The 26,515-nt window shown below is 53.1% G+C and overlaps 2 protein-coding genes across 6 annotated transcripts; one reads left to right on the forward strand and one right to left on the reverse strand.

Moving 5' to 3' along the window:
• Positions 1-59: 59 nt before the first annotated feature.
• On the reverse strand, positions 60-18,400 carry Coa8 (cytochrome c oxidase assembly factor 8). The gene is made up of 5 exons (XM_069997492.1): positions 18,275-18,400; positions 13,787-13,990; positions 13,120-13,183; positions 3,811-3,901; positions 60-305 (listed from the first exon to the last, which is right to left on the reverse strand). The coding sequence occupies exons 1-5, from the start codon at positions 18,395-18,397 to the stop codon at positions 200-202; spliced, it is 588 nt and encodes a 195-aa protein (XP_069853593.1). The 5' UTR covers positions 18,398-18,400; the 3' UTR covers positions 60-199.
• Bag5 (BAG cochaperone 5) lies at positions 18,135-25,421 on the forward strand. 5 transcript variants are annotated; one of them, XM_069997491.1, is made up of 2 exons: positions 18,135-18,235; positions 19,960-25,421. In XM_069997491.1, exon 2 carries the CDS (start codon positions 19,988-19,990, stop codon positions 21,329-21,331), a length of 1,344 nt encoding a protein of 447 aa, XP_069853592.1. In that variant the 5' UTR covers positions 18,135-18,235; positions 19,960-19,987; the 3' UTR covers positions 21,332-25,421. The 5 variants fall into 5 exon arrangements, with proteins under 5 accessions (XP_069853592.1, XP_069853591.1, XP_069853588.1 ...); XM_069997490.1 differs by lacking the exon at positions 18,135-18,235 and adding an exon at positions 18,472-18,547; XM_069997487.1 differs by lacking the exon at positions 18,135-18,235 and adding an exon at positions 18,558-18,669.
• Positions 25,422-26,515: the final 1,094 nt, after the last annotated feature.

Below are 26,515 nucleotides of genomic sequence, written 5' to 3' on the forward strand. Positions count from 1 at the left end.
CAGGCTGAGTTCAGGCCCCACAACTGGAAAAAAAAAAAAAAAAAAAAGACACAAAAGCAGGCACAGCACTCAGAGCTTTATTGACAACATTCCTGACAATACGCCACAGACAAAAACATGGGGCTGTGGTCACTGCAGCATTTCCCAGGCCCCTCAGCGTGGCCTGGCCAGCGGAGAGGCTGCGGGCCGGAGGGGAGTGCTAGCCGCTCCTCTTCGCTTGCTTCTGCGTCAGCTTGTTCCAAATCCTCTCCAAGGCCACCTTCCCCATGAAGTAGGTGATGGTGAAATTGCGCCTGTACCAGTCTCTGCAGACAAAGGGGAGACGCGGGCTGGAGCCTGGGCTGACCTCACCCGGGCTGCCCCCCGCCAGGCTGTCCACCCACCTACCCGCCCTCCCTCCCCTTCCAGGCTGGCTCAGCAGGTTATCAGTGCTCTTCGTTAAATGTTCCCTTTCCCAGAAAGGCACAGCAGAGGAGGGGTGAGCAGGACCACCAGCAACAGGACTGGTGGGCTCTGAGGGAACCAGGCACGTCCCACCTCGGCACCGGACGGCCCAGTCAGGGCCCAGTCAGCCCTGTCACCACCAAAGGGCTGCGACCTGTCATCTCACCCATGGACACAGGTCATCTTGCTGCGCCAGTGAGCAGCCGCATGCTACCACTGCAACACCGCCATTGCGGCTCCTCCTGGGACACCGTCACCATGGCAACACCGCCACTGGATCTCCTCCTGGGACACCGTCACCATGGCAACACCGCCACTGTGGCTCCTCCTGGGACACCGTCACCATGGCAACACCACCACTGCATCTCCTCCTGGGACACCATCACCATGGCAACACTGCCACTGCAGCTCCTCCTGGGACACCATCACCATGGCAACACCAACACTGCATCTCCTCCTGGGACACCATCACCATGGCAACACCACCACCACATCTCTTCCTGGGACACTGTCACCACAGCACCACCACCACTGGATCTCCTCCTGGGACACCGTCACCATGGCAACACCGCCACTGTGGCTCCTCCTGGGACACCATCACCATGGCAACACTGACACTGCATCTCCTCCTGGGACACCGTCACCATGGCAACACCGCCACTGCAGCTCCTCCTGGGACACCGTCACCATGGCAACACCGCCACTGAGGCTCCTCCTGGGACACCGTCACCATGGCAACACCGCCACTGCATCTCCTCCTGGGACACCATCACCATGGCAACACCGCACTGCATCTCCTCCTGAGACACTGTCACCATGGCAACACCACCACTGCAGCTCCTCCTGGGACACCGTCACCATGGCAACACCGCCACTGAGGCTCCTCCTGGGACACAGTCACCATGGCAACACCGCAACTGCAGCTCCTCCTGGGACACCGTCACCATGGCAACACCGCCACTGTGGCTCCTCCTGGGACACCATCACCATGGCAACACCGCCACTGCATCTTCTCCTGGGACACCGTCACCATGGCAACACCGCCACTGCAGCTCCTCCTGGGACACCATCACCATGGCAACACTGCCACTGAGGCTCCTCCTGGGACACCGTCACCATGGCAACACCGCAACTACAGCTCCTCTGGGACACCGTCACCATGGCAACACCGCCACTGCGGCTCCTCCTGGGACACCATCACCATGGCAACACTGCCACTGAGGCTCCTCCTGGGACACCATCACTATGGCAACACCACCACCGCATCTCTTCCTGGGACACTGTCACCATGGCAACACCACTACTGCATCTCCTCTTGAGACACCGTCACCATGGCAACACCACTACTGCATCTCCTCCTGAGACACCGTCACCACGGCAACACCACTACTACATCTCCTCCTGGGACACCATCACCATGGCAACACCACCACCACATCTCTTCCTGGGACACTGTCACCACAGCACCACCACCACTGGATCTCCTCCTGGGACACCGTCACCATGGCAACACCACCACTGCAGCTCCTCCTGGGACACCATCACCATGGCAACACCGCCACTGGGGCTCCTCCTGAGACACCGTCACCATGGCAATACTGCCACTGCGGCTCCTCCTGGGACACCGTCACCATAGCAACACCGCCACTGCACCTCCTCCTGGGACACCACCATCATCCAATCATCTGTCCAAATACCCCATCAAGGGCAGTTTGTCTCAGGACTCAAAAAGGTTTGGACAAGGTACTAAACTCAGTCTCCACAGCACCCCTCACTTTACTGCTCTTTTTCCAACTGCCGTGGAAGAGCTGGATGACTTGTGTAATTTCCCACACACTGGGTTTCTCCAACGGCATCCTCAGGCTGTCACTTCAAAGCAGGCTCTGTGCCCCTCCCGTGCCCCTAAACCTTCTGCCAATAAACCCGCACTTAGATTTGATATAGCACTGTCTTTGTATAAGAACAGCTCACAGGGTGTGGTCTGTGCCGCCCGCAGGCCACACCTGTCAGCCCCAGGCTGTCCATTGACTGGACCCATAACATCCCATCATGTCGGCTTTTCTGGCAGGGTGGTGGTGGCCCGGATGGATCGGGCACTAGGAATGCCGCCCCTGGCTGACCCATCCACTCCTCTGCACTGCTGTCTCTACAGAGGGAAGGGTTCTTCACGTGTTTCCCTGAAGCAGCACCTCTGCAGCAGGAAAGGCAGGGAGGCCGCCTGGGTAAAGCCCATGATTCTTTCCTTCAACTTAGCAATTTTCAGAATAATGATTCGATGGGCTTGCCATAGCTACACATGAACTTTTTTTTTCTCGGTCCCCGGGGCTTGAAGTCAGGGCCTAGTCCCCCTCCCTGAGCTTCTTTGTGCTCAAGGCTAGAACTGTACCATTTAAGCCTCAGGGCCTCTTCTGGCTTTTTCTGAGTAGTTTATTGGAGATGAAGAGTTTCATGGACTTTTTTTTTGTCCAACAAGGGGCTTGAACTCTGGACCTGGGTGCTGTCCCTCAGCTCTTCATCTCAAGACTAGAACTCTACCATTTAAGCCACAGCACCATTTCCGGTTTTCTGGTAGTTTATTGGAGATAAGAGTCTCATGGACTTTCCTGCCCGGGCTGGCTTTGAACTTTGATGCTCAGATCTTAGCCTCCAGAGTAGCTAGGATTATAGGCATGAACCACCAACTCCTGGCTACACATAAACTTTCATAAATTCATGAACACAAAGACATCTGTGAACCTGACATGCTAACATTGTTTATTTTTCTGTGCCAGTACTGGGTCTTGAACCCAGGGCTTCATCCTCTTGTTCAGCTTTTTCATTCATGGCTGGTGCTCTACCATCTCAGCTACAACTCCAGTTCTAGCTGTGACTGGTTAACTGGAGATAAAAGTCTTTTAGATCTGTTTGCGGCTGCTTTGAACCAAGATCTTCAGATCTCAGCCCCCAGTAGCTAGGATTACAGGCTTAAACCACCAGTGCCCAGCTTAATTTCTAATCTTCTTTTAATTCCCTGTTGTCCCTTCTCTTGACAGGCTGACTGGGTAGGCCCTGGGCTGAGCCTCCAGCCCGTCCCTCTCTCCACCACAGTTCCCAGGTCCAGCTCCTGCCCCAGAGGGACTGAGGCTTCTCCAAGGAGGGACAGGGAGCCTAGGTGTAGCCCTCCAGGCAGAACAAGAGGAATGGGGTATTATGCAAATGCCCTGGGGCTGTCAGTCTTACTTAACAAGGCAAAAGGGATGCTGACAAAACCATGGCTTCCACCTCCCATGGGAACCACAACAGTTCCATTCAGGAAGGAAAGCAAGCTTTCTCCATCTAGATGTGACACCTGAACCCATAGCGAAGAAAGCAAGCATAAACAGTTACCTGTTATAATACATGTGCTTCCGAAAATTTTTGCTCAAAAATTCCTTGTAAAAATCAGCCATTTCGTCTGCAGTCAATGCTGCTTTTTGACCTGAAAGTAAATTACAACTTAAACACTAATACTTAAGGAGAAAGGATTAAAAAAAAAAAAAAAAACCTACTAGAAGAAGCTGACAGTATAAATCACACACACACAATTACCACTTTTTTTTTTTTTTTTTTGGGAGGGGGGTCCAGTTGTGGGGCCTGAACTCTGGGCCTGGGCGCTGTCCCTCAGCTCTTCAGCTCAAGGCTAGCGCTCTACCACTTGAGCCACAGCACCACTTCTGGCCTTTTCTGTGTATGTGGTACTGAGGAATTGAACCCAGGGCTTCATGCATGCAAGGCAAGCACTCTACCACTAAGCCACATTCCCAGCCCTCAGCTTTTTTTTTTTTTAAGTTTATTGGAGATAAGAGTCTCAAGGACTTTCCTGCCAAGACTGGCTTTGAACCACAATCCTCAGATCTCAGCCTCCTGAGGAGCTAGGACTATAGGCATGAACCAGCAGCACCCAGCACAATTACCAATTTCTATATGTTAAAATCAATCAATCTAGAAAACAACTCATTTTTCCATACATCAAAAATAACAGATTTCGAAGTGGACACTGGTGGTTCATGTCTGTAATCCTAGCTATTCAGGAGGCTGAGATCTGAGGCTCAAGTTTCAAAGCCAGTCCAGACAGGAGTCTGTGAGACTGTTATTTCCAATTAACCAGCAAAAAGGCAGAAGTTGAGCTGTGGCTCAAGTGGTAGAACACCAGCCTTGAGCAGAAAAGCTAAGGAACAGCACCCAGGCCCTGAATTCAAGCTCCAGTACCAGTGCGCGTGCGCGCGCACGCACGCACGCACGCACGCACGCACGCGCACACACACACACACACACACACACACACACACACACACACACACGGCAGCACTACTGACTAATCCATAAATTCAGCCCTACCAAAATTCCAAGGCTTCTTGTTCAGCTGCAATTTTATTTATTTATTATTTTGTCAGTCGTGGGACCTGAATCTGGGCCTGGGCGCTGTCCCTCAGCTCTTCAGCTCAAGGCTAGAACTCTACCCACATGAGCCACAGCACCACTTGAGGCTTTTTCTCTTATGTGGTGCTGAGGAATCAAACCCAGGGCCTCATGGCATGCAAGGCCAAGCACTCTATCACTAAGCAACCTTCCCAGCTCCTCAGCTGCAATTTTTTTGAGAAATTAACAAATATTTCTTAAAATTTATGTGGAAATGTAAACAATCCAATATCTAAAGCAATCAAAAAGAAAGTTCCCATTTCTCAACCTCAAAATTTCCCACAAGACTCTGTAGTATAGCACAATATTGCTCCAGAACACGCATCAATCAACGGAAGAAACTGCTAAAGCCCACCCCTCACAGTCAGGTAATTTTCAAGGACAGACAAGGGCAGCACCAAGACAATCCAAGATGACTGAGGATTCACATGCAAAAGGCTAAGGAGGAACTTTACCTAGCACTATCAAAGTAAATTTGAAAATACCTGCCTGCAATCCTAGCCACTCAGGAGGGTGAGATCTGAGAATCATAGTTCAAAGCACTGTCCATGCATAAAAGTCCTGAGACTCATCTCTAATAAAACCACTCCGAAAAAGCTGGAAGTGGCTCATACCTGTAATCCTAGCTATTCAGGAGGCTGAGATCTTAGGATCACGATTCAAAGCCAGCCCAGATAGGAAAGTCATTAAGACTCTTATCTCCAATAAATTATTCAGAAAAATCTGGAAATGGTGCTGTGGCTCAAGTGGCAGAGTGCTAACCTTGAGCACAGAGGGACTCAGGGACAGAGCCCCGGCTCTGAATTTCAAGCTCCATGACCAGAAAAAAAACAAAACAAAAAACCCAAAAAACCCTAAACCTCTTCAAGAAAGCAGATGTTTACTTTATCACATTTTCTTCCATATGATACATAAAGCACAAAGAAAAAATACAGAAAACAGATTTGCATCAAAATAAGAAAACTGTGGCTGGGCACTGGTGGCTCACGCCTGTCATCCTACCTACTCAGGAGGCTGAGATCTGAGGATCACAGTTCAAAGCTAGCTAGGGCAGGAAAGGCTGTTTATCTCCAATAAACCACTCAGGAAATCTGAAGTGGGGCTGAGGCTCAAGTGGTAGAGCACTAGCCTTGAGCCAGAATGCTCAAGAACAGCACCCTAAATTCAAACCCCACCACTGACACAAAAAAGAAGAGGGAAGGTGTTTGGCCCAACTTTTACTTGCACCACAAGCACAGACCTAAGCAGCCCCAAGGCTCCAGCACAAGCCAGGCCGGGCTGGGAGAACTCAACAGGACCTATACAGAGGGCAAGTCAACCCTCAGCTGCACTGGGCTCAGCCTCAGCTCAACCTTTTCTTTCAGTGTGGGGAGGGGCACTGGAGCTTGCTAGGTGCTCTGCCACTCCGCCATGCCTACAGCCCAGGTTTTCGCTGGCTCATTTGGAGGTAGGGCCTTGCCTCCTACCTGGGTGTGCACCTGTACCATGCCTGGCTGGCCACCGCCATTCCGGGGGCAACAGAAGCGCCGCATGCACGGCTCCCTTCCGTTGAGATGGAGTCTCATGGACGTTTCTGTCCGTGAGGCAGCCAAGAATGAGGAGCCACCACTCAGCCTGGCTTGTGGTTCAGAATGGCAGGAGCAAGCTGCTGGGTGGCGGCTGAGAAGAGGGCCTCTAGGACTGGCCTTGAACCGTGGCTCGCTCTCTCCTCAGCCTCCTTGTGGCTAGGCGCGGCCACTGTGCCTGGTAGCCCTGCTTCCTGCCGGCAGCTGGGGGCTGGCCTCTGTCCTCAGGGCACTCAAGGAGACAATGCAGACAGGCAGAGGACGTGTGTGTCCACGCTCACTCCCAACTCACACACAGCAGTGTCAGGCGATCGTGACCCACAGCTCTAGCCAAATACCACAATAGCATCTAGAAGGTTCTTCTGAGGCTCTCCCTGAGGGCCAGAGGCCAGGAACCCCACTTTTGTGCTGGCTCCTCCCAGGGTGTAACCCTGGCATCTAGGGTGTGGTCAACCCCTGCTGGCATGCCGGGCCCCATAGATGGGCAGGGCTCTGCCTCAGGCTCAGTGACGGGAGGGTAACAAGGGACATCAGCCATCCCCTGATGACAGATATGGGGGGAGGGGATAGGTGGAGGCACAAGTAAGAGGACACAGAAGCGGAGACGGGGCAGCAAGGGGCGAATGGAGGGTCCAGGGCAGCAGCGGCTCTGGGCCGCAGTGGCTGTCGGGGTCCTGGCTAGCCTTGGGGGAGGAGGGGTGGCTCCCAGCCAGCCCCCCGTGGCACCTCCAGGCCTTTCCTGGCCACTGGAAGAGCTGAAGCAGGAGAAACTGCCCCCAGCCGCAGGGTGGGCTTGGAAACAATCTCCCCACAAACCCGTTCCCTTCCGGGCGCGACACCACCACAGCAGGGCCCCAGGAGGAGGCTCAGAGCCCCGGTGCTAAGCAGAGACACACAAGGCCTGGTCATCTGGCCATGGGTGTGGGCAGCGGCCTCTGACACCTCCCCGCCTGAAGGTTCTCAGACACGGGGGGGGGGGGGGGGGCGGGGGGGTGCCTCAACTAGACGCCTCAGGCCAGGGTTCTGCCCCTGTGCACTGAGCCTCCTGGGCTCCTGCTCAGCTGCCTCAGCCCCAGGAGCCAGGTCACTGTCACTCCCATGGAGGATGGAGAGGGAGGAGGGAAGAGGGAGGAGGGGAGGGGAGCAAGGGAGAGGAAAAAACCCAGAATCCATGACACCATTACTGAAACTGCGTGGGTGTCTCACAAATACCAGATGACAAGTTGGATGCATCTCCACGCCGCCCTCTTTTCCCGGATGCACACACTTGAGCAATTAAAGAATCAGGAGGAAGATGCCTCCCCCCACCCCCCAGTGCCTGCCCTACTGGTGACATTTAACTTGGGGACAGCAGAGCTGCAGTCAGGGCGGGCACTGAAAGCAGCCGTGTTCCACGCAGCCACGCAGCGAACCTTGGTGACCCAGGAACCCTGCCTGCAGTCACAGGATCTTGAGGTGCTCTCCCCTCTGCAATTAAAAGCAAGACTGAAAGAATAACCGGCTGAACCCGCGGTTCCTCGTAGTTAGTTCTCAGATGGTCCACAGCAAGCACTCTCCTGCTTCTCGGTATATGGGTGTGTGATGTGCTCAGCTAGATCCTTCTAGAAAAGCGCTAGGAGTTCCACGCTGCCACAGTCCTCAAAGCAGCTCCACAGCACAGTTTCAACTCTGAAAACCTTCCCAGCGAATTCGGAGGGCATAAACGCTGCTTGCCTGCTTGAGGTGCCTGGCGCAGCCGAGGAGTTTAAACAACCTCGGACCGCGTTGTTGGTCTGTGTCATTGGGAATATCTGCTGCAGACTGCTTGCAAGTCCAGATGGCCTATGCCACCCTTGCCGCAAACACTTGCCCTTCTGCTGTGCGTGGCAGAACACTGGCCCCTGTGTCTGGCCAGCCCTTCCCAGCCCCCTCCTCTGCCCTGCGTTGCCATGACAGCAGCCAGGCTCCTCCAACACAACAGACCTCCGCCTGCCCCGGCTGTCAGGAAGCCAGCCTGAGGAAAGGCCAGCCCCAGGCTGGCTCACCCAACACAGGAGGAGAGAGCTGGGAGCCACAGAAGACCACAGCAGGAGGAAGTTTAGAAAGAAGGGAAGCCGGGTGCCAGTGGCTCACGCCTGCCATCCTAGTCAGGAGGCTGAGATCTGAGGCTCGTCATTCAAAGCCAGCCTGGGCAGGAACATCTTAGAGACTTATCTCCAGTTAACTACAAAAAGTTAGAAGCCAAGGGACAGTGCTCATGCCACCTAGAGAGAAAGAGGAAGAGAGGAAAAAGAAAGGGAGGGAGGAAGAGAAGGAGGGAGGTGAAGTGGAGAGCGAAGTCTGGATTCACCCTGGTTTTAGCATTGGCTGAGTCCATGGCGAGGCCCTGTCCCCGCCTCTGTGCTGAGCTCCGGCCGTGGACCCAGATCACAGCTTCCTGCTCAGGAAGCTCTGGGCTCTACACTGAAAAATGGGAGGTGCGTCCTCAAAGGAGGCTGTGGGCCCCTGACCCTTACCCTCTCCTTCCGGTCTTCGCCAGGAGGTAGTCAGCTCACTGCCATTCTCTTTTCTTTCTTTTGTCTGAGACCAGGATTAAACTCTGTACCAGACACTGTTGCTTCTTAACTGGTGCTCTACCAACTGAGCCATAACCTCCACCCCCACCACTTCCATTCTCAATAATGCTCTCCTTCCTCAATGAGCCCTCCAGTCTCAGCGTGTGTGAAACACATTCATGAAATGGCCCCATCCCCATTTTGGTCTGTGTTTACACTGACAGAAAACAGTGTGTGTGTGTTAGCTGGGAGCCGGTGGCTCACTCCTGTAATCCTACCTACTCAGGAGGCTGAGATCTGAGGATCACGGTTCAAAGCCAGCCCTAGTCTCCAATAAACCACTCAGAAAACCCAAAGTGGCGCTGTGGCTCAAGTGGTAGGGCGCTAGCCTTGAGCTGAAGAGCTGAGGGACAAAGCCCAGGCCCAGAGTTCAGGCCCCACGACCGACAAAAAGAAAAAAAAAAAGTGTGTGCTCACCATGTACAAATGATGTTGCCAGTGACCTGCACCACCCCACACAACTGCTACCTTGGGTGAGAACACCTTCCATCCACTCTTAGCATTCTAAGAACACAGGCCCTCACTATGCCTCAAATCTAGTTGGGGGGCTGAGAATGTGGCCTAGTGGTAGCATGCTTGCCTTGCACGCATGAAGCCCTGGGTTTCATTCCTCAGTACCACAGAAAAAGTTGGAAGTGGTGCTACGGCTCAAGTGGTAGAGCAAAAGAGGCTCAGGGCCAGAACCCAGGGCCCTGAGTTCAAGCCCCAGGACCAGCAAAAAAGAAAAAATCTAACTGGGATTTCCTGAACACTCAGGGCGCCCGCCCACCCTCAGCTGTACCCTCTCCTCCACACATCATGCCTTGTTTTATTAATTGTAGAATCTGATTGGAAGCCAGACTTCCAACACCTAGCAGAGCCATCAATAGGATTCTGTGACATTTTAACAGACTCAAAACAACCTCTTCCATCTGTCAGGAGAGTGGCTAGTCTCCAACATGCTCTACAGAATAAGCCAGCCTAACACTCCCTTGGACAGAACACACACACACACACACACACACACACACACACACACACACACACACACACACACACACACACACCACACACATTCAACACAGACAGCAGCCCCCTCCACATTCAACAAATGGGAGACACACACACACTTGCACACACACACACACACAAAACACAGCTGCCAGCCACATACACTCACACTCAACACAGACAGCCAAGAGACATACACACACACAAACACACAGAGCCAGACAAGCTTGCTCACGTAAGCAAAGCCAATAGCTAAAAGCTGCTGAGATCCGACTCCCTTGAGCAGAACTAGGCCCTCTCTTCCTCTTCCTCTTCTACCGCAATCTTGGTGGGAATTGATCCCCACAAGCCTCAAACTCCTCGTGTAAATGAGCAAGGCAACAGCAGCTCTTTCCTTTGGTCCTCGGATATGCATGTGCATGCAAAGGACTTAGCATAGCACCCAGCACTTGGGACTGCCATTCCTACACTTCGGATTAGGAAATAATGCTTTCCAAGACCCCACTGGTGTCACAAAGCACATGCAGTAGGGGGCTGGCATCCAGACCACTCTGCTGCCCACCCTCCTTCCGGAGGAACCCAGCTGGAGACTACCAGGGACACGGCACATGAGCCCAGACAGCCCTGCCTTTTGAGGTCAATGGTCCTCAACTGCCCTCAGAGTAACATTTTGCCAGTAAAGAACTGTTCAACGGGGCTGGGAAGGTGGTGGAGCACTAGACTGATAAAACATCCTAGACAGAGGGAACTCAGGCAGTGTGATTTCCCTTGCTAAAGCGGCTGACCTAGGAGGCGGCTGGTGGCCAGGCAGGGCCCGGCAGGCCCCAGGGTCTAACAGTCCACACCGAGCTGCAAATCCACACAATGTGCATTCTGGGTAGAACGGTCCAGCAAGGGTACAAGCAATGGATGTGAAGCAGGGGTTGACAAATCTTATTTACAGGCCACATCTGACCCATCACCTGTTTCTGAAAAGTAAGTTTGCTGGAATACATCCAAGCTCATGTGCTTGTGTGTCAGAGCCTCCAAAAGCTGAGCTGTGAGACCTGAAAGGATTGGGAGGATGGAATGCCTCTTCCCAACAGGAACTCTCAGAATGCCAAGAGCTTCCTGAAAATGTCAGTCAGTCCCGACCTGAAGGGAATTCACATTTCCATCCCAGTATAGGCTATTTGCACACCAAACTTTCTGGGAATTTGGGGATAGACAAAAATCTATGCTTACACCTGCTTCTTAAGGTAAAGAAGGTCATCTGTCATTTAAGTAAAAGTATACCTACCACATGATTGGTGTTTGTGACTTCAAGGATTAAGATTATATCTCGGGGCTTGGAATGTGGCTCAGTGGTAAAGTGCTTGCCTCACATGCATGAAGCCCTGGAGTCGATTCTTCAGCACCACATAAGCAGAAAAAGCCAGAAGCTGTGGCTCAAGTAGTAGAGCGCTAGCCTTGAGACTCAAGGACAGTGCCCGGGCCCTGGGTCCAAGCACCAGGACCAGCAAAAAAAAAAAAAAAAGATTGTTTTGCATTATTGGTGCTGGTGACTTCTCTCTGTGTATGTACCTGTAAATGCCCTCTATGGACCCAGACACCTGAAGCTGATGGAAGACCTCGGGCCCCTGGTGCCCCAAACCTCAGTCCCATGGTCTGGCGTCTGGTGTCTGCTGGGTCTGTCTAGGCTGCCATGGTCTCCAACAGCCAAGTTACGTAATTCCAACAGAAATCCAAATGGCCCACAAAGAGTCAACTACTGGATTGTGTTTCATAGAAAATATGTGCTGAGGGCTGGGAAGGTGGCTCAGTGGTAGAGCACTTGCCTTGCATACCTGAGGCCCTGGGTTCGATTCCTCAGCACCACATAAGCAAAAAGCAAAAAGCCAGAAGTGGCACTGTGGCTCAAGTGGTAGAGCGCTAGCCTTGAGCTGAAGAGTTGAGGGACAGCACCCAGACCCAGAGCTTGGGCCCCACGACCGGAACCAAAAAAAAAGAATACGTGTTCTGGCTGGGTACCAGTGGCTGGTGTCTCTGGAGGTGAGATCTGAGGATTGCAGCTTGAAGCTGGTAAGACTCTTACCTATAATAAGCAATCATCCCACACCAAAAAAAGGGGGTGGTGGGGGCTGGGGGGTGGCTCAGCGGTAGAGCACTTTTGCCTTGCATGCACGAGGCCCCCCTGGGTTGATTCCTCAGCACCACATAAGCAGTAAAAGCCAGAAGTGGCCCTGTGGCTCAAGTGGTAGAACGCTAGCCTTGAGCTGAAGGACAGCGCCCAGGCCCAGAGTTCAGTCCCCACACCACCAAAAACAAAACAAAACAAAAAAAAAAAAACACCTCAGGGACAGTGCCTAGGACAAGTTCAAAGCCTAGAACTGGCCCCGCCCCTGCGTGCACAAGCACGCGCGCGTGCGCGCGCGCACACACACACACACACACACACGCAAGCACAAGGTGTCCTGGCCTGATTTAAAGATTAAAAGCCAGAGAAAAATGAGGAAGTTACTGCAAAAAGTGAAGAATTAACAGGCACCTGGAAGCTCAGCAATGGTTAAAGGACGGGGAGGCAAAAGTCTGCGAAACCCTGCAGGGGTTAGCCTTCAGAGAGGAGGACCAGAAACAGCTCTCTGCTTCCTGCTCCTAACTGGCTAGACTCTGGGCAGAGGAGCAAGGGTGTGGGGTGGGAGCTGGACGCACTGGGGTGTATGCCAAGGCCCTGGGACCTCAGGCCCAAAGTCACTGATTGGAAGGACCCAGGCTGGGGGTGTGGCTCAAGCGGGAGAGCACCTGCCTCACCTATGCCAGCCCCAGTTCATCCCCAGCACTGGCAAGGAAAACACCACAAAAACCTAAAATCCTCAGGGTATGATCTCATGAAAGACTGAAGGTCTGACCCCCCAGAAACCCACAACAGTGACACACAGGACAAGGAAAAGAAGTCTCTAGAGGCAAGAGAAAAAAGGGAAACCTGAGACGGGAGGCTGGCTGGAGAGACCGAGGGCCTGAGCCCACACTCACTGCGCCCACTGACTATCCCTCCTTCCTACTGCTCCTACCAACGCAGTGTGCGCAGAAAACAGCACAGACGCACTGACCTGCATCCGTTTTCAGGCCTGGACCTTTAGTTTTCAGTCTGGAGCGAATGAATTCTTCTTTTTCCTACAAGAAGATGATCATGACTACTGGAACGAAAGCTTAGGAACAAAGGCAAGAACTGCCCCTTCTCCGCCTTCCCACTTCCCCGGCTACAGCACAGCCCACGGGTTCTGGGTGAGTCTCGCATGGATTCACCAGCCACAGCCCAGCTCAAAGCCCACTTTCAATCATGAACCTGCTAAAGGTTTCATGCTTGAAAATGGACAGTCAATAAACTTCGGGAAGCCCTTTGCTTACAGATCCATGGAATCTGATAAATACACTTTTGTCCCACCCAAGTGAGTGAAGTTTTAATATTTTTTTCTGTGAGTTTGACATAGTTTATCTGTAAGTAAGCTGCTAAGGATTTTAGCTTACCTATTTGGCTTACTTATCTCAGAAATAACACCACCAACCCTAATTTTCACAAGCATGAATGCACAAGACGGGCACTTCCTGGCCTGGAAAGCCTCAGGTACTGACTGTGACTCAGGCCTGGACAGTTCTTCCTGTGCCTGGCTACACAGTGGCTGCACCCAACAGAAAGGCAGCGCAGCTACTAAAGATATAGCACCCCCCAGCGGCTGAGCGCATTATTTCTTATTCTGATCTGAAACCTTCACCTACCTTACTAAAAGTCAAATTCTGGTTTGCCCAGAACTGCTGGTTCCATTCTTGTGTTTCTTGTCTTAATTCTCTAAGCTTTTGTTCCACTGGCGATTCATTTTCTGGGACGTAGAAATGGACAGGTCGAAGGTTTGAATACTTATCTGGGGGTCCGATCCAATCATGGCAGGATTTTCTTGGAGGACAAAATCCTGGGGAACAGACCTTCAACAAAACACAGTGGGGTTAACCACACCACAATGAGCAATCCGCACCACTGCTGCCCCTCCTCAACTTACTCTCTGCAAGACTACAAAGTGCCTGAGGATTTTGGAATGTTTGGGAATGAATTCAGCACAGGAAAAAGAGCAATCACTGCCGGGTACCGGTGGCTCACGCCTGTAATCCTAGCTACTCAGGAGGCTGAGATCTGAGGATCGCGGTTCAAAGCCAGCCCGGACAGGAAACTCTATGAAACTTTTTTTTTGTTGTTGTTTTTTTGGGGGGGTCCGGTCGTGGGGCCTGAACTCTGGGCCTGGGCGCTGTCCCTCAGCTCTTCAGCTCAAGGCTAGCACTCTACCACTTGAGCCATAGTGCCACTTCCAGCTTTTTTCTTTTTGCTTATGAGGTGCCCAAGGCATGCAAGGCAAGCACTCTACCACTGAGCCACCTTCCCAGCCCCCCCCTGAGCTTTTTTACTCAAGGCTAGTAGTCTTCCACTTTGAGCCACAGCTCCACTTCCTGTTTTCTGATAGTTTATTGGAGATGAGAGTCTACAGACTTGGGACTTGGGCCCTGGTGGCTCACGCCTGTAATCCTAGCTACTCAGGAGGCTGAGATTTGAGGATCATGGTCAAAGCTAGCCCAGGCAGGAAAGCCTGTGAACTCTTATCTCCAATACAAACCACCAGAAAACCAGAAGTGGCACTGTAGCTCAAGTGGTAGAGCACTCACCTTGAGCTGAAGAGCTGAGGGACAGCACTCAGGCCCAGAGTTCAAGCCCCATGACCAAAAAAAAAAAAAAAAGTCTACAGACTTTCCTGTCTGGACTGGCTTCAAACCACAATCTTCAGATCTCAGCCTCCTGAGCAGCTAGAATTACAGGCGTGAGCCACCAGTGCTGGCTATGTTTTCTTTTGTTTTTGGCCCACCCTGGGGCTTCAACTCTGGGTCTGGGCGCTGTCCCTAAGCGATTCAGCCCAAGGCAGCTCTCTACCACTTGAACCACAATGCCACTTCCCATTTTCTAGTGGTTTATTGGAGTTAGGGCTCATGACTTTCCTGCCCTGGTTGGCCTTGAACTGTGATCCTCAGATCTCAGCCTCCTGAGTAGTTAGGATTACAGGCGTGAGCCACTGTCGCCCGGCTCCCTAAGCTTTTATGTTCAAGTATAGTGCAATCTACCAGTGAGCCACAGCTCCACTTCCAGCTTTTTGCTGGTTAATTGGACATGTGAATCCCACAGACTTTCCTGCCTGGGCTGGCTTCAAATCATGATCCTCAGATCTCAGCCTCCTGAGATCTCCTGAGGGGGCCGAGTGCCACCTCCTGGAGAGTGCGAGGCCTGTGGTGTGCCCTGCTGCTCAGCCCACATACCACCGCTGCCACCCTGGGCCCCATACACGTCCCTGATGTCCTCTCCTCAGACTGAACTCCTCTGGGGTGCAAGGAGGCTTCCATTTCTGCAAATGCGTCTGGGCTTCTCCCCCAAAGTCTGAGGGGGTCCATTCTGAGTAGGGCCGCCCTGTGCACCTCACTGACCTCCCGCAGGCCGGGTGACTGGGGCTGTGCCGGTTTTTCCTCTTCGAGGCTCCCCAGCGGGAAGTGGTAAGGGAGCCCCAGACACGCAGCCTTCTAGCTGCCCAGCAGGGAAAGCCAGGGGGGACACATCATCTTGACCCACTGAGTCTTACTTATGTGCAATCTGCATTAGGGATGAACTCTGAGCAACAAGTTGTCCAGTCATCCTCTGTATTTCACTATCATTTGAGAGATTTCGTCTTTGCTTGTGACAGGCCAGTTCCTCCGCTTCCCTGCGCACAGACACTCCTGCCTTGGTTCGCCTAGAAGCTGCCGTGAGGAAGGAAGAGGCAGGCCTGAAGGAGGGGAAAGCAGCTGCGGGGGCATGACCCTGTAATTTACCCCACACAATGCCTGTCCTCCTGAGGCTTGGCGGTGTCAAAACTGAACACCTCCAGAGCCCGGCCAGGGACCCCATGTCTTCCGGTGAGCAGGTGCGCTCTTGCTTGTCAGGCTGTTTCATGACTGGATCTGAGAGGAGAGCTGAGCTTCTAGTCGTTGAAACCCTTTTTCCTTACCTAGAATTGGCCAGGTTGGATGGCCCCTCACTGGGTTTCACCCAGCCCAGCTCTGCCTAGCCCAGCTCTCTACCAAGACGCAGCAGCCCTGCAAACTGCCCCCCCCCCATCTCCTGTTCTCTAGGCCAGGGTGGGGTATAGACACTGAGAGGTCTTCCAGCCAAGGCAAATTCTCAGCAGAGCCAGCAGGGAGCACGGGGCAGCATTGTCCTTGCTCTCCCATGCCTCCAGCTCTAGAGCTCTGAGGTGGAACATAAAGGCTCAGGGTCCTTGGCCCCTACCACACGGGTGCTGGACACACAAGCAGCCAGATCCAGCAGTGCATGGGGACCACTGGTAGCACAAAGTCAGTCTGGCACTAGAAAAGCGGTCAAGGAGTCTCTGACTTCTGAAATATCAATTCTACTGTCTCAAAAACGTAGAGGAAGCTGGGTAACAGCGGCTCTCCCCTGTAATCCTAGCTATTCAGGAGGCTGCAATCTGAGGATGGAGGTTCAAAGGCAGCCTGGGCAGAAAAGTCCAAGAGACTCTTATCTCCAATAAACCACCAGAAAACGAAGTGGCGCTATAGCTCAAGTGGTAGAGTGCTAGCCTTGAGCTGAAGAGCTGAGGGGCAGCGCCCAGGCCCAGAGTTCAAGCCCCACAACCGACAAAAATAAAATAAAATAAAATAAACATTTGAGTGTAGCTCAGTGACAGAGTGTTTGCCCAGCATGCACAAGGCCCTGGGTTCAAACCTCGGAGGTCCCCCCAAGCTCAGATACAGTTTGTATAAGTACTGAAAGCAGACCTTCTTAAGGTGAAGAGTGAAAACGCTGCAAAGCAAGGTAGACATTTAGAAATGATTAAAACACAAAATCTGCTTAGATTAGAAGAAAATCTGCAACCTTTATTTTTAAGACTTGATACTTCCACTCTAAGTCCCAAAGACAACAACCATCTCTGTACCTTCAGATATGTAATTACTTAGCCAACGCAGAAACTGATGCACAGAAGTCACAGACTGGGGAGTGGCGGAAAAAGCTTTCAGCAAAAGAACTCAGGGACAGCGCCCAGGCCCTGAGTTCCAGCCCCAGGACTGTGTCCCCGTCCAAAAACAAGACGAAACAGAAAACACAGGCTGCCCTGATGAGGTAGACCAGTTCTCGGTGTGCCTGTCCAGTGTCTAGCCTAAAGGGCTAGGGGAGGGTGCGGAGGGGGTGGGCCTCTTCAGGTGAGCGGCGTCACCAGCGCTTCCCCGGGCAGGGGCCGCGCCCTGAGGACCAAGCGCTCGCGGACCCCGCCAGGGCCCAGGCGCTCCGGGAGGGCTCACTTCTGCCCGAGCCCCGGGGAGCTGGTGGTGAGGTCCGGCAGCTCGGCCGGGACCGAGACCGGGACCGGAGTCTGCCCGCGCCTTGCCTTGGCTGAGCTGCAGCCCGAGGGACGAGCCCCCCCCGGGACGAGACCCCCCTCGGACGAGCCACCCCTCGGGACGAGCCCCCCCTCGGGACGAGCCCCCCCCCGGACGAGGCCCCCCTCGGACGAGACCCCCCCGGACGAGCCCCCCCCGGGACGAGCCCCCCCCGGGACGAGCCCCCCCCCCGGACGAGGCCCCCCCCGGACGAGGCCCCCGGGACCAGCGCCGGCCAGGCCTGCTCTCACCGGCTCTCACGCTTCCCTCAGCACCGCGCAACCCCAGCCCTCAGCCTCCCTCCTAAGCCCGACGGCTTCCCCCCGCCAGCGGGACCGCGGGACGGCTCCCCCCACCCCCCGGCGGGGCCGCGGGACGGCTCCCCCCACCCCCCGGCGGGACCGCGGGACGGCTCCCCCCACCCCCCGGCGGGACCGCGGGACGGCTCCCCCCCTGCGGGTCGGCTCCCCGCCACCGCGGGGCCGCGGGGCGGCAGGCACTCAGCACCAAAACAACAAAGACCAAGCCCGCGCCGTCGGAGCGGAGCGCGGGAGCCCCGGGAGCACAAAGACGGTCCGAGTGACGAGGCGGAGACCCGAGGATCGCGGCTCAAAGCCAGCCAGGCAGGAAACGCCAATGAGCCACCAGAACGCCGGAAGTGGCGCTGTGGAGACAGCTCGGGGACGGCGCCCGGGCCCCGAGTTCAAGCCCAGGACCGGCACGCGCACGCGCACACAGCAACCGTCCCGGGCAGGAAAGTCGGTACGTACGCGTGGGCCCCGCGCCCCGCGCCCGCCTTACCCCGCTCGGCGCCGCATCCCCGCGCTCCGCACCGCGCTCGGGGCCGAGCCGCGGGCCGCAGTCCGCCACGGCGCGGCAGAGCGGCGGGCGCAGGACCCGGCCTCCCGGCCGTAAGGCGGCCATGGCGCAGCCAGCGGCGCACAGCGGCGGCGCACGGCGGCGGCGTGACGCGGAGGCGCTGCTTTACGGCAGTCGCGGAGCCCGACGGAGTCGCACCGGGAGCAGCGGCCGGCGGGCGTCGAGGCCGCGGCGGTGGCGGTGGCCTGGCGGGAGGTGAGGCGCGGGCGCCCGCCGAGGCCTTCCCGGGGCTGGGGCCTGTTCAGCCGGGGACGAGGCTGGCGGCGGCTCCGCGGCGGAAGTCGGTGCGGTGGGGCGCGATGGCGCGAGCGGCGCCGGTAAGTGTGCGGGGAGCCGGCCTCGGGCGCGGGCGCGGGCCTCGGCCTCCGGCGCGGGCCTCCTCCCCGCGGCCGCCCGCCGCGGCCCCGCCTCGCGCTCGCCCATTGTGAGGTCAGGCGGCCGCGTCGGGTCCGGCCGAGACGCCGGAGCGGCCGCCGCGGCCCATAGCTGCCGCCGCCGCCGGGCCCTTCACCGGCCCCGGGCCAGACCCAGCCGGGAAGGGCGAGGCATGCAGCGGGGGGCCCCGCTCCGGCGCCGCTCCCGGTGAAGGGCCGACGGCCCGCCGCGGCCGCCAACACCGCCGCCACCCAGATCTCCTGGGTGAGGAGCGGCCGGGCGGGGCCGGGCGGGCGGCGGGCGGGCGGCCCGGCCGCGTGGTGGGGCCCCGGGGCCTGGGAGACTCGGAGCAGGCCCCACGGAGGCCGGGGGCGGGGGGCGGGGGCGGGAGACCTTTCTGGAATGGGGTGGTGTGAACGGTGAAGGCCATTCTGAGCCCAAGGAGCCGCTCCCGGTGTTCGAATCTCCGCGTGCGCCGTTCCCAGGCTGACGGTCTGTCATCTTCCATGCGCTTTTATGACTGAAGACCCTCAGCGCCGCCCGGCCCGGCCGTGGTGTCCGCCCCGGCCCGGTGCTTGAGTGTGGCTGGCTTTTGCGTTGCTATGATGACAAGCAGGGTTTTGTTTTTTTTTTCTTCAAGATTTTCTTTTAACTTTCGTTGTTTGTTGTTACAAAGTCAGGTGATGAGTAGCTTCTTTTTGGACAGTGTCACCCCTTCTCTCGCGCTTGCCAGTTTTTCCCTCCTGTCCCCCTCCCCCAGGCTGTACAGTTCATTTTCAGCGCAGTGTCTGGTGAGTACCGCTGCTAAGGTGTATTGTTTTGGAAATGAGAGTTTTGGTTTTGGTTTTTGTTGGTTGTCGTGGGTCTTGAACTCTGGGCCTGGACATGGTCCCTCAGCTCTTCAGCTCAGGCTAGCACTCTACCACTTGAGCCACAGTGCCACTTCTGGTTTTCTGGGGTTAATTGGAGGTCAGAGTCTCAAGGACTTTCCTTCCCCGGCCTGCCTTTAAACCTCAATCCTCACATCTCAGCCTCCTGAGTAGCTAAGAGTACAGGAGTGAGCCACCTGGCAAGAGTGCCTGGCAAGAGAAGTATTATTTTATGTGATTAGAGGCATTGCACCATTGAGTTCCTCCTTTAGAGTATCAGAAATGAGAATTTTAGACTAAACTAATGCATAGTTGTCATTCTGCAGAGACTTGCTGTAATTCGTCATTCATGTCGTTTTCTAGTGCTTGTGAAACTGAACACAACAAAAGTATGGATATGGGAAACCAACATCCTGCTATTAGTAGGCTTCAGGAAATTCAGAAAGAAGTAAAAGGTGTAGAACAGCAAGTAATTGGCTTCAGCGGTCTGTCAGATGACAAGAACTACAAGAAACTCGAGCGGTTTCTAACAAAACAGCTTTTTGAAATAGACTCTGTGGATACAGAAGGAAAAGGAGACATTCAGCAGGCTAGGAAGAGGGCTGCGCAGGAGACAGAGTGCCTTCTCAAGGAGTTGGAGCAGAATGCAAACCACCCACACCGGCTGGAAATACAGAACATCTTCAAGGAAGCCCAGGCCCTGGTGAAAGAAAAGATTGTACCCTTCTACAGCGGGGGCAGCTGTATAACCGATGAGTTCGAGGAAGGAATCCAGGACATCATTCTGAGGCTGACACACGTGAAAACCGGAGGGAAGATCTCCTTGCGGAAAGCAAGGTATCACACGCTAACCAAGATCTGTGCAGTACAAGAGATTATCGAAGACTGCCTGAGGAAGCAGCCTTCCCTGCCACTCTCTGAGGATATCCATCCTTCTGTCCCCAAGATCAACTCTGTGATGTGTGAGGTGAACAAGGCCAGGGGCACTCTGATCGCACTGCTGACGGGAGTGGACAGTAATGAGACCTTCAAGCACTTGTCATGTGTGCTTTCGGGGCTGATTGCCGATCTGGATGCTTTAGATGTGTGCGGGCATACAGAGATCAGAAACTACCGGAGGGAGGTAGTTGAAGATATCAACAAATTATTGAAGTATTTGGATTTAGAAGAAGAAGCCGACACCACGCATGCGTTTGACCTGAGACAGAACCAGTCCATTCTTAAAATAGAAAAGGTCCTCAAGAGGATGAGAGAAATAAAAAATGAACTTCTCCAACCACAGAATCCTTCAGAGTTGTACCTGAGCTCCAAAACAGAGCTGCAGGGTTTGATTGGACAGCTGGATGAGGTGAGTGTCGAGAAAAACCCCTGCATCCGGGAAGCCAGGAGAAGAGCGGTGATTGAAGTGCAGACGCTGATCACCTACGTGGACCTGAAGGAGGCCCTGGAGAAGAGGAAGCTGTTCACCTGTGAGGAGCACCCCTCCCACAAGGCCGTCTGGAGCGTCCTTGGGCACCTGTCGGAGATCCAGGGAGAAGTCCTCTCCTTTGATGGAAATCGGACTGACAAGAACTACATCCGGCTGGAGGAGATGCTGACCAAGCAGCTGCTGGCCCTGGACGCCGTGGACCCTCAGGGGGAGGAGAAGTGTAAGGCTGCCCGGAAACAGGCCGTGAAGCTCGCCCAGAACATCCTCAGCTACCTCGACCTGAAATCCGACGAGTGGGAGTACTAAACACCAGAGCCGCGCCGACCTTGCTTGTGTTGCACTTTATATATACTGCTTTGTGTTTATAGAGAACTTTCAGTTCGTGGAGCCTAAATATGATTTATACATGCATATTTCAATCTCAGTATTTATGATTTAAGCAAATTATATTCAGTATCTGCTGCTTTTGATGTTGCAAAACGAATATCATTACAGCACGTTCTAACTTTTACGTTTGGATCGTTATCCATATGACGTGGTGTGGTTTGTTTAGTTTGCTTTTTGTGTATGTGTGCTTATCTTGTGTGGTTTTAATCAAAACATGGAAAAGGGACAGCACTTGTAACTTTTAAGTGGGTTGTGCAAGTATTAAATGCACTAATTTCAGAATCTAGAAATAGACCCACCTTATGTAACGCTGGGAAATTATGAGAAGGAAAACTTGGGGAGCAAATAGGAGTAGAGTCCAAGCGCTGAAGTAGTGCGTGGAAATTATGTAATTACACATTAAATAAAGCAGAAGCAATCTCCCTTATACAGCCTGATAGGGGATAATGGGTGTTGGAGAGGGTTGTTTGAATTGCCTGCTCTTTCATAGACATTTTTTTTTTTGCAGGGGGGTAGGGAGTGCTTTTCCCAATACCCTGAATTCAGATGGGGATCTTAGTTTTGTGTGCAACCCAAGAAAATTATGAAAACTAATAGCCAAAATCCTATTGAGACTGCACTGGAAAGTGATAAAACATCAGCTGTTCAGTATCGTCCCTTTGTGTGCATGTGTGTCTGTGTACGCATGTGCACAGCTGTCGTAAGGCCTGGGCACCGTCCCCCTGAGCTTTCAAGCTCAAGGCTAGTGTACTACCACTTGAGCCACAGTTCTGTTTCCAGCTTTTGTCTGTTTGTGTTTTTTGTTGTTGTTGGTTTTTTGGGAGGGACATCGATCATGGGGCTTGACTCGGCTTGCCGCACTGTCCCCCAGCTCGCTTTACCACTTGAGCCACAGTGCCACTTCCCATTTTCTAGTGGTTTACTGGAGATAAGAGTCTCACAGAGGGGCTGGGAAGGTGGCTCAGTGGTAGAGCGCTTGCCTTGCATGCCTGAGGCCCTAGGTTCAATTCCTCAGCTCCACATAAGCAAAAAGAAAAAAAGCCGGAAGTGGAACTGTGGCTCAAGTGGTAGAGCACTAGCCTTGAGCTGAAGAGCTGAGGGACAGCGCCCAGGCCCAGAGTTCAGGCCCCACAACCTGACCCCCCCAAAAAAAGAGAGTCTCACAGGCTTCCTGCCTGGGCTGGCTTTGAACTATGATCCTCAGATCTCAGCCTCCTGAGTAGCTAGGATTATAGGTGTGAGCCACCCACCCGCTTTTTTTTTTTTTTTTTTTTTTTTTTTTTGGCCACTCCTGGGGCCTGAACCTCAGGGCTTAGGCACTGTCCTTGAGCTTCTTTTTGTTCTAGGCTAGCACTCTACAACTTGAGGCTTAGCACCACACCCAGCCTTTTCTGTGTATTTGGTACTGAGGAATGGAATTCAGGGTTTCATGCATGGTAGGCAAGCACTGTACCACTAAGCCACATTCCTAGCCCCTCCAGCTTTTTTTTTTGATGGTGGTTTGGAGATAAAAGTCTTATAGACATTCCTGCCCAAGGTGGCTTTAAACCATGATCTTCAGATCTCCACCTCCTGAGTACAATCACAGGCATTCACCACTGGAGCCCAGCTATTTTGTTTTTGTGCAAGTCTAGGCTAGTAGTGCTCTACCACTTGAGCCACAGTCTCCCTCTCCCCACCCCCCAGCTTTTTTTGGTGGTTAGTTGGAGTTAAGTAAGAGTCTCAAGAACTCTCTGACCTGGGCTGGCTTGGAACCACAATCCTCAGAGCTTGGCCTCCTAAGTAGCTAGGATTACGGTGTGAGCCACCAGCACCAAGCCTTCACATTTTTGGATGTGAGATCTCAACTTCAAATTTTCCTTATTAGAATGAGAACATTTAAATGTAGTGGACCTTTAAGAAAAAAAACACCTATACCTGTAGTTGGAGAGTGAAAACTGCTATACCTGTAGTTGGAGAGTGAAAACTGGATTGTATTACGGTGTCAGGTTGTACTGTAGCTGAGCAGAATGATCTGGCTAGTGCTAATGCTGGGCTCCTCTGTGCATGAAGGCTATAAAGTGGATGTGCTTGTCAAGTATGAGACAAACTGCCAGAGCCTGGAAACTTGTTCCCTGCTAGGAGTTAGGCTGCCCAGTCCTGTGGGACCCCTTGCTCATCACTGGCGGGGAGATTGTCTACTGTCAAAGGCCATTAGAATCTATAGGACATAAAGTTTCTGTTCTCTGTATGCTTTCTGAGGGTCCTGTTCATGTAAGTTAAAATAATTTTCCAGAGTTCCTTGATAGTGTGGGCCTTATCTTCTGTAGTCAGCATTCAGACACAATCCTGTGCGCACACCTTTTGTTACTTTTCTTTCAGACATTAATTTGGTAGCTGAGAAGGAAATTATCTCTTTACAGAGCTAAAAGCACAATTAATACAGGAGTAGTTCCAAGTACCTAAAGATGACAGACATCCTAAGCCAGGCTTTGCTGAGCCTCACACATACCCTTGGTGTGTGTGTGAGACCCGTTGGATCCTGGGTCTTTAGGCAATGAGCCTCCCTCTGTTCATAGTCCAACTTACTGGAATTCTTGTTTTGGCCAGAACTGCTTTAGGATTGTTTTTCTGGGTAGTACTTTTAGAATGCTCCTTAAAGTTTTAAAATTATATGCACTGGGGAATCAAAATGACATTCAAAGTGACTTCAGACATATCCTTCCCACAGATTCTACTAAATTTTCAGGGTGTGTGGGTGCACGCATGCACCCACACACCCATACACACAGGTCCTGGAGCTTGAACTCGGGACTTGGGTGCTGTCCCTAAACTTTTTTGCTCAAGGCTAGCACTCTGCCACTTGAGCCACACTTCTGCTTCTGGCTTTTTGGTGGTTAATTGGAATAGAGTCCTAAACTTTCCTGTTCAGGCTGGCTTTGAACTGAGATCTCAGCCTCCTGAGTAGCTAAGATTTCAGACATGGGTCACCAGTGCCTGGATCAGTTTCTTGGGTGAAGCAGATTCTTCCTTGTGGAGCAGTTTCACATCCGTTCATTCGGTCTTGGAAATGATCTTATAAATGACCTTATTCAGTGCTTTTGGTTCCATTTCCTGTTTTTTAATACATTTCAGTTCTGATCATCTCCCAGAACCACCCCTCATGAATACCAGCCTTTTTTTCCTGTCCTTTTTTTTTTGGGGGGGGGGGGCCAGTCCTGGGGCTTGAACTCAGGGCCTGGGCGATGTCCCTGAGCTGCTTTTGCTCAAGGCTAGCACTCTACCACTTGAGCCCATAGCATCACTTCCAGCTTTTCTGTGTATGTAGTACTGAGGAATGGAATCCAGGGCTTCATGCGTGCTAGGCAAGCACTCTATACTCTATACTAAGCCACATTCCCAGCCCTTACTTGTCCCTCTTGAGAGCTGCCACAAGTAAGTCCGGCTTACTCTTGCTGTGTTTCTGTCATCCTCCATGAAGAGGTGGCATAGTAATAGAATCTCCAGCCAAGTCTTCCTGCCATGTCATGGGCAGGATGTCTGCGGCGTCCTCTGGCCTTACAGCCAGTCTGCTTTGCTGTCAGATGTCCCTGTGGAACAGTTGGAAGTCACTCCTGTGACCTAGTTATTCTACTAAGCTTCCTGAGTTCAGTTCAGTGCTTTATTTTTCTAAAATGCCTGTGTATTTGCTGTAACAAGCTTTTTTTCTCATTGTGTCAGTATTTGTAAATGGGTTTTGAGCATCAGGTTATTGTATACATGCTGGTTGATTTACACAAAGCTTCGCAGTGTTTTAACTGGTTGGATATTGTTACCTTAATAATGGGAGAGATAATTTGCTGTGGATTTTCACGTGTAATACAGGCTTATTTTCTAGTGCATTGATGTGACTGTTCTGTCCCTTGTAAGTTGTATGATTACTGTATTAGTGTGTGAAATAACTCAGTATTATTTTGACCTAGACTTATTAGTATATCCCTTAATTATTACTGAAATAAAACAAGTCTTGCTTGTCTGGTGGTGGAGAAAACATGAGTGTAGATATGTGTTCTCTGCTCGCGGCACATTCCTCCCACACTGTCTGACAGCATTCAGCCCTGCCCACCCACGCGGGAATAAGGGTCGCTGGGCATCTGCCAGGACCAGGGACCAGTGAGGGGGAAGGGAGGCGCAGGGGCTCTGAAGACCAATTAAGGATGGAGCAGGCTGCCACCCCAGTGAGCTTGGCCCTGCTTCTGGAGTCCTGGCCCCAGACAGGCTGGCAATGCCCTTGCTAGTCAGTATGTGTCCAGAGCCATCTTTATTTCCTGGGCTGTAGGGAATTGGTTTGTTTGGGGGGGGGGGGACATAGGGAGCCTCAGGGCTGTCCCTCAGCTGCTTATGCTCAAAGCTTGTGCTCTACCACTTGACAACTCCAGCCTTTTTGATTGTTCATAGGAAATAAGGGTGTGAGGGACTTTTCTGCCCAGGCTGGCTTTGAACCGCAATCCTCAGATCTCAGATTGCAGGCATTAAGCACCCAGGCTGTGGCCGTCTCACCTCCGTCCTCGGGATCTGGGGACAGAGCCAGGTGGGCCTGAGGGCAGGGAAGGAGGCGTAGAGGCCCTCCTGTTCAAGTCCTCCCCGCCCCACCCGGGCCTGGAGGCCTCTCTACCTTTGTGGGAATAGTTGGCCTGGCTGCTTTGCCTTTCAGGCCACACGGTCTGGGGTTTGGCAGGCTGGGCCCTCCTGTGCCTGGGGGTGAGGTTGGTTTCCTTTCGTTTTGTTTGGTGCCAGTCCCAGCGCTTGAGCTCAGGGCCTGGGCGCTGTCCTGGGGCTCTTTTGCTCAAGGCTAGCACTCTACCGTTTAAGCCACAGCTCTACTTCTGCTTTATTTTTTATAAAGGTAATGTACGGATGGGGTACAGGTATGTATGTCAGAGAGTGCATTCCTTTTTTGAACAATGTCCCTCCTCTCTTCCGGTTTTTTCCTCCTGTCCCCATCCACAAATTGTATAGTTCATTTTCAGCTCAGTATCTAGGGAGTACCACTGCTGCATTTTTACCCTTTGTCCCTCCATTTCTGTGCCTCTCCTTACTTACCCTCCCAAAGACAAACGAACAAGGCAAAAAAGAAAATAGCAA

Source organism: Dipodomys merriami, unplaced genomic scaffold, assembly GCF_024711535.1.
Source record: "Dipodomys merriami isolate MVZ:Mamm:240054 unplaced genomic scaffold, mDipMer1.0.p SCAF_50, whole genome shotgun sequence".
NCBI lineage: Eukaryota > Metazoa > Chordata > Mammalia > Rodentia > Heteromyidae > Dipodomys > Dipodomys merriami.